This window comes from Equus quagga, chromosome 4 (genome assembly GCF_021613505.1).
Source record: "Equus quagga isolate Etosha38 chromosome 4, UCLA_HA_Equagga_1.0, whole genome shotgun sequence".
Taxonomy (NCBI): domain Eukaryota; kingdom Metazoa; phylum Chordata; class Mammalia; order Perissodactyla; family Equidae; genus Equus; species Equus quagga.
This window is the reverse complement of record NC_060270.1, coordinates 70677682-70683681: the sequence shown is the minus strand read 5'-3', so window position 1 is coordinate 70683681 and position 6000 is coordinate 70677682. Positions and strand designations below refer to the sequence as shown.

Here is a 6000-nt window from a genome sequence, read left to right as displayed (position 1 = left end):
ACATATTTTTTAAAAACTGTACACAAACCAATGTTCTCTTTATAAAAAATTTTAAAATTATTTCCTTGAATATTTTCAAGTCTTCATTCCCTTGCAAGAACAGTTTGTGTATTGTGCTGATTGTTTGGCAAATTTTGATTCCTTCAGTTTTGAAGCGTTGGATTCAAAGCTGAACAGAAAAGCGTGCAGTTTTTATTAGCTGCAAAACGCAGGGCAGGCAGGTGTAAGGAATCATAATTATCACTGCCTGATGTAACATTAGGATAATTATCATTGCCTCAGTCTTGTTCATTTGTTGTTCTGCATGAACACTGCACACTGGACTGTGTGCCAGTTCTATTTTTGAACCGTGTTTAGTATAAATAATATAATAGTGCAAAAAAACCTGCTTCGTACAGAGAAAGGGTTGGTAGGCCCATCATTGTGATGATCACTCTTAGATCATTACACAAACAGCCCGATATTGTGTATCACGTTGAAGTACAACGCTGAGCCTTGGAATTGAGTTACAGTGGGGAGTACACGTAGCCTGTAGTAGTACCTCTGGAGTAGGAGAAGTAACCAAATAAGAGCAGTTTGAGAAGGAACAAGGCTGAAGTTGCGAGAAACGGGAGATGCTGCGGTTCAATGTAGATCGCCATCTGGTGGTCAAGTGCGAGAGCAACGTCGTAGCTACGCTAAGCTGTCCTTACACTTCAAAGTCGTGGAAAAAATGATTTTTGTTTTTTCCAAAAATTGCACCAGGGTAAAGCAGAGCTTTATTGATGCGGGTGTGTTGTTTAGGCGTTAGCAGTACTGCCCTCGCTATGCGCTCATTGGACAGTAGCGCAGCCCCAAGAAAAGGATGGTTAGTTGTGGTTTTGCGTGTGCTGCGAGCAAGAAGCACCAACACCACATAGGGTTGTGGTGACTAATTCGCAAGTCCCAGCCTCGCCGCCCGGTAGCTGATCTACGTATGTTGACCACAGCTCCCGAAGCGAACCACTAACTCTTTGTTTTCTGAGATTTCTGAAGGTCGGGAAGAAGGCGCTCGGTTTTACCCAGAAGGCCACGCGCCAGCCGCGAGACTATTTGCATACGCGCTCCTCGCCGGGCGGGGCCGCGCCGCGCGCTCGCACTTGTCGGCGGCACCGGGGGTGGGGCCACGCTGTGGCTGATTTTTATTTCCCTTCTCGTGTCCTGTTGTTTCCAATGACAACTGTGAAGCGCTCTTTCTGTGCTGGGGCAGTCCTGGTCTCGATAAATAATTGAATCCTGCCAGTCGGCGTGCGCTCCCTGGCCTCTCCGACCGTGTCTGAGCCAGAAATGTGGGCGCGTCTTGTGAACTGGCAGGCAAAAGCTCTGGGCCCCAGGCCGGCTGCTCACGGGTTCCCGCTGTTTCCCGTTGCAGGTGGTTCTCCTGGGCATGGACATCCTGTCTGCGCTGGTCACCCGGCTGCAGGATCGGTTCAAGGCGCAGATTGGCACAGGTGAGCCGTGGGCAGGTGTGGGGCGGGCCCCCAGTCTCTCCACCCTCCAGCCCCTGGTCTTCTCCCAGTCTCCCCAAAATCGTCCATTTGGCTGTACCCAGCCCTCCCAGCCAGCCACCCTGCTCCCCTCTCCGGTCTTTTAACCTTCCCCTCTTGTCCTCCCAGCACCCCCAGCCAACCCTCCAACCTCCCCCTTCAGTCTCCCCCCTGCTGGGGCTGCATGACTTTCCCTCCCCTCTGGGGCTCACCCCAGATCTGCTGGCCTCACTCTCCTGCTGGCACCCCCCCCCTCCCTTTTTGCTGGCTTCTTCCAGCTTTTGTGTTCTAATATGAAGTATTACTGTGAATTTTTTTATTTCTTAATACAAATTAGCTATCACACTTCAGTGCCAACCTAGTCATATTTGTCTCTGACCCTGCCGTTTTGAGAGGCATTTTCTTTGAGAAGTTCTGCAAATCTGATGCAGTTGTACTTTTTCCAGATGATTATTGTTGGTATTGCTATTTTCACTTTGATAGTAAACATCATTACAAGTGTGTAGTAAATGATCGCTCTCTTATTTTGAAGGGAAAACAGTATGTCAGCAAAATGAAATGAAAATAACCAAAAGTTTCATAGATTTATAGATGACGTAGTCGTCTCTAAATTTCCAACCTCTGGGATTTCATAATGACAGTATAAATACTAAGCAGCTCTGTTTGTGAAAGCATTTCCTTAGAGAATTTCTTATAACTCCTTATAGAATTATAGAATTTTAGTTGGTGCATGTGGATTTATTCTTTTCTGTTAACTTTCTGATCAATGTGCTCCTTTAGATAGAGTCATGAACTCTTTTCCCATTCTGTTACTGTCCACCTACAGATAAAAATCTCCCTTTTAGAAATTTGGTAGTCTAATTTGTTCCATTTTCCTCCTAAATTAGCTGAATTGTTCAGGAATATCACTTGTAAAAGATTTATACACTCTTAGAAGAAGCAAAGTAAGCTGACCTCTGGTATGCAGGTGGCCTTGGAGCACTGGCCGATGGCCCACACCTAGGTGTGTGGAGGAAGCATGGAGAGCTGGGCTCCGTCTACGGTGCATGCACGCATGTATGTTACATACAGTTAAAAACACACAGTATAAATGAAAGATAGATTGAGCCATAAGTGCCTGCTCCTTCCTCCCCCAAGCACATGTGCTGGAGCGCCTCTCTTCCCTAACTTTCCTTCTGTGTTGACTCTTTCTGGCCAAGGTCTTTCAGTGACATGCATTTTAATAATATTTTACCAGCTTAAAAGATATGTTGGGAGCTGGCTGGAGGAAAGTGAGGTAAGGAAGAAGACACGTAGTATGTCTGTGCAAAGAATTTTGCCAATTTTTATAGTAACCCCCATGGAATTTAGCAAGGTGAGTAGAACTGTAGGGATTGGTAGTTTCAGAATGAGATACATCATTTAGGCCAGGATTTTGTCTTCCCAGTTAGTTGAATACCCACAGTTAGTGATCACAGACTCCCAAAATAGGTTTTCATTTGACCAGTTTGCATTTTGATTTCCAGTGCTGCCAAGTCTAATAGACAGACTGGGAGATGCTAAAGACTCGGTGAGGGAGCAAGACCAAACTCTGCTGCTAAAGATCATGGATCAGGCTGCTAATCCCCAGGTAAGGCAGGAGAGGCGTTCTGTGGCCAGCTGGTGTGTGTGTATTCACCTAACATCAGTGGGTGACTCCATGTAAAAAGACTTCCTTTCTTTTATGCTGATGTATTTCAGATGAAAATTTTCATAGTATTTAATCTATCCACCCCACCCCCACATAGGATATTTAAATAAATAATAAATAGCAAAGGATACGTTTTGAGTAAATTAATGGACTTAACATGGGTATTGAGTGCTTGGTTTAGTCTAGCAGACTCGAGCTCGTTTACGTAACTGGGTCTCTGTGTCTCTGAAGGGGCATCTGTGATGTCTGAGGAGTCAGGAGGCCTGCCAGGAGCCCTCGTCCCTGTCTGCTGGTGACCTGGGGCTGCTGGGACAGGGATCCAGATGTCCCTTGTTCCAGGGTGGGGGTAGAGGTATCACAAAAAGCCTTCCCAGGGAAGAGAGAAACCTAGGCTGGCCTGAAAAGGTGAGCGAATGTTTGACTTGTAGCTGGGGTGGGACAGCTGCTCCAGGCCTAGAGAGCAGTGTGAGTGTGTGAGCTTTGGCAAGTCACCCAACCTCTTTTGACCTCACTTTCCTCACTCATAAAATGGTGACAGTTATACTTCCCTTTCAAGGTTCTTGAGAGAATTACATGCAATTATATAAAGGAATATGTTTTGAAAAATTTTAAGTTGATCTACAAATGTAAGTCACCATTTTTCAGTATGCTCTTGAGAGGACTATATGGGTTGGTAGAGGCTGGGACGAATCTGGCACCTGTGGAGAGCTCCCTCTTCTGTTGTCCCCATATTCAATAAAAGGCTGCGGAAGTCCCCTCCTCTCCTCTGTTGACCTGTCCTTTGCTGTCTGCAGTATGTGTGGGACCGAATGCTGGGAGGCTTCAAGCACAAGAATTTCCGGACTCGGGAAGGCACATGTCTCTGCCTTGTTGCCACACTCAATGCGTAAGTCTGGGCACGGTCTGAGGGTTTCCTTGGCTGAGCTCTTTTACTTTTGACTTTTTATTTTGCAATAACTAGATTTCAGGATGTTGCAGAGAGATGTACTGGGAGAGTGCCGTGCACCCTTCCCCCACCCTCCTCCAATGAGGACATCTTGCATATCTACAGTGCAATGTCAGTACCAGGAAATGGATATTGATACAGTCTGCAGAGCTCATTCGGATTCCTCCAGTTACACACACACATTGTGTGTGTGTGTGTGCAGTTCTGTCACGTGTAGCTCCATGTAATTACCCCCACGATCAAGTGCAGATCTGCACACCACCCCTCACACTGCCTCGCACTGCCCCTTTGTAGCCAGTCCCTGATCCCCGGCAGCCACTAATCCGTTCTCCATTGCTTTGATTTTGCTATTATGTAAATGGAACCATGCAGAATGTAACCCTTTGAGCGTTTGCAGCTTGTGGTTGCATATATATGGTTGCATATATGTTGTTGCCTAAACGGCATCTGCTTTCTTTTTATTGCTGAGTAGAATTCCTGGCATAGACGCATCACAGGTTGTTTAACCATTCACTTGTTGAAGGACGTTTGAGTAATCTCCTGTTTTTGGCTGTTACAAATAAAGCTGCTATGAACACGCCTGTACAGGTTTCTGCATCAGCATAAACTTTCATTTCTCTTGGGTCAGTGCACAAGAGTGCAAGTGCGGGGTCATTTGCTGAGTTTGTTTTTAGTTTGAAAAGAAACTGCAAGAGTATTTTCCACAGTTGTCCGTACCATGTTACATTCCCTTATTCCCAGCAGTTTCTTCATATCCTTGCTAGCATTGAATGTTACCACTGTTTTTTTGTTTTTTTTTAAAGATTGGCACCTGATCTGACAACTGTTGCCAATCTTCTTCTTCTTCTTCTTCTTCTTTTTTTGCTTTTCTCTCTCCAAATGCCCCCAGAACATAGTTGTATATTTTAGTTGTGGGTCCCTCTAGTTGTGGCATGTGGGATGCCGCCCCAGCATGGCCTGACGAGCGATGCCATGTCTGTGCCCACCATCCAAACCAGAGAAGCCCTGGGCCACCAAAGTGGAGGGCATGAACTTAGCCACGGGGCCGGTCCCCCACTATTTTTTATGTTAGCCATTTTAGTGTGGGTATGGTGATATCTCATTGTGGTTTAATTTGTATTTCTCTAATGATTTTTGATGTGGGACATTTTTTCATGTGCTTATTTGTAGTAGAGGCTTTTTTAAAATTAAAAATAACAAATCACTTTTTCTGATTTTAAAGTAATATTGTATATGTCATAGAAAATTTACATAAAGAAGAAAATGATTACCTATAATGCTACCATCTTCGGATAATCACTTTTTAACTTATGATGCATTTCATTTTAGCCTGTGAACTTATTGTTTTTAAAAACAAAATTGGGGTTATGACTTTTATATTACTTTCTAAACTTTTTCTCTCTTAATGTGTTAGCCTTTTCGGTACCGTTAAATGTGGCCATATGTGCCTGAAGCTTTTAAAAAACGTTTGTAGCCTTGGATCACAGTAGTTCCACTTTCTTAGCATTTATCCTAAGGAAGTAATCAGATTACCAAAGAGAGTTGTGTTCACAAAGGATATTTGTGACAGCATTCATGATGAAAAGTTGTATATAACCTGAATGTTCTCCAGCAGGGCAGTGTTTAGTTGGAATCCTCTGCGGCCATTTTATCGCAGTGTGTTCATTCATCACTTATGAGCTGAATGTCAGTTGTAGCAGAGAGTTGTGCACAGATGGAGAATTATGTGAGGACCGGACCCTCTAGGGACTAGGAGTTTAGCTGAGTATACTGAGTTGGGCAAAATGGAAACCATTAGGTGCCAAAATGGTGTTGCAGACGGCCACATATGAGGCAGGCAAGGCCGGGGAGAGGCTGGGCCTTTGGCTTCGCTTGAAAGG

General features: G+C 44.7%; 1 protein-coding gene and 1 non-coding gene across 14 annotated transcripts in view; one reads left to right on the top strand and one right to left on the bottom strand.

The window, feature by feature from the left end:
• Positions 1-724: 724 nt before the first annotated feature.
• Positions 725-849, bottom strand: LOC124238748 (U4atac minor spliceosomal RNA). The gene has a single exon (XR_006888356.1). It is a non-coding gene; the product is annotated as a U4atac minor spliceosomal RNA (small nuclear RNA).
• Positions 850-1169: 320 nt separating this feature from the next.
• CLASP1 (cytoplasmic linker associated protein 1) overlaps positions 1170-6000 on the top strand; it is a 169046-nt gene continuing 164215 nt past the window's right edge. For 5 of the 13 annotated variants that reach the window (XM_046657661.1, XM_046657667.1, XM_046657660.1 and 2 more), the window contains exons 1-3: positions 1171-1469; positions 3011-3114; positions 3969-4060. In XM_046657661.1, the coding sequence (XP_046513617.1) occupies positions 1406-1469; positions 3011-3114; positions 3969-4060 (260 nt within the window). In that variant the 5' untranslated portion in view covers positions 1171-1405. Of the gene's footprint in view, positions 1470-3010; positions 3115-3968; positions 4061-6000 lie in introns of all 13 variants that reach the window. The other 8 variants (XM_046657659.1, XM_046657658.1, XM_046657666.1 and 5 more) reach the window with 5 other exon arrangements.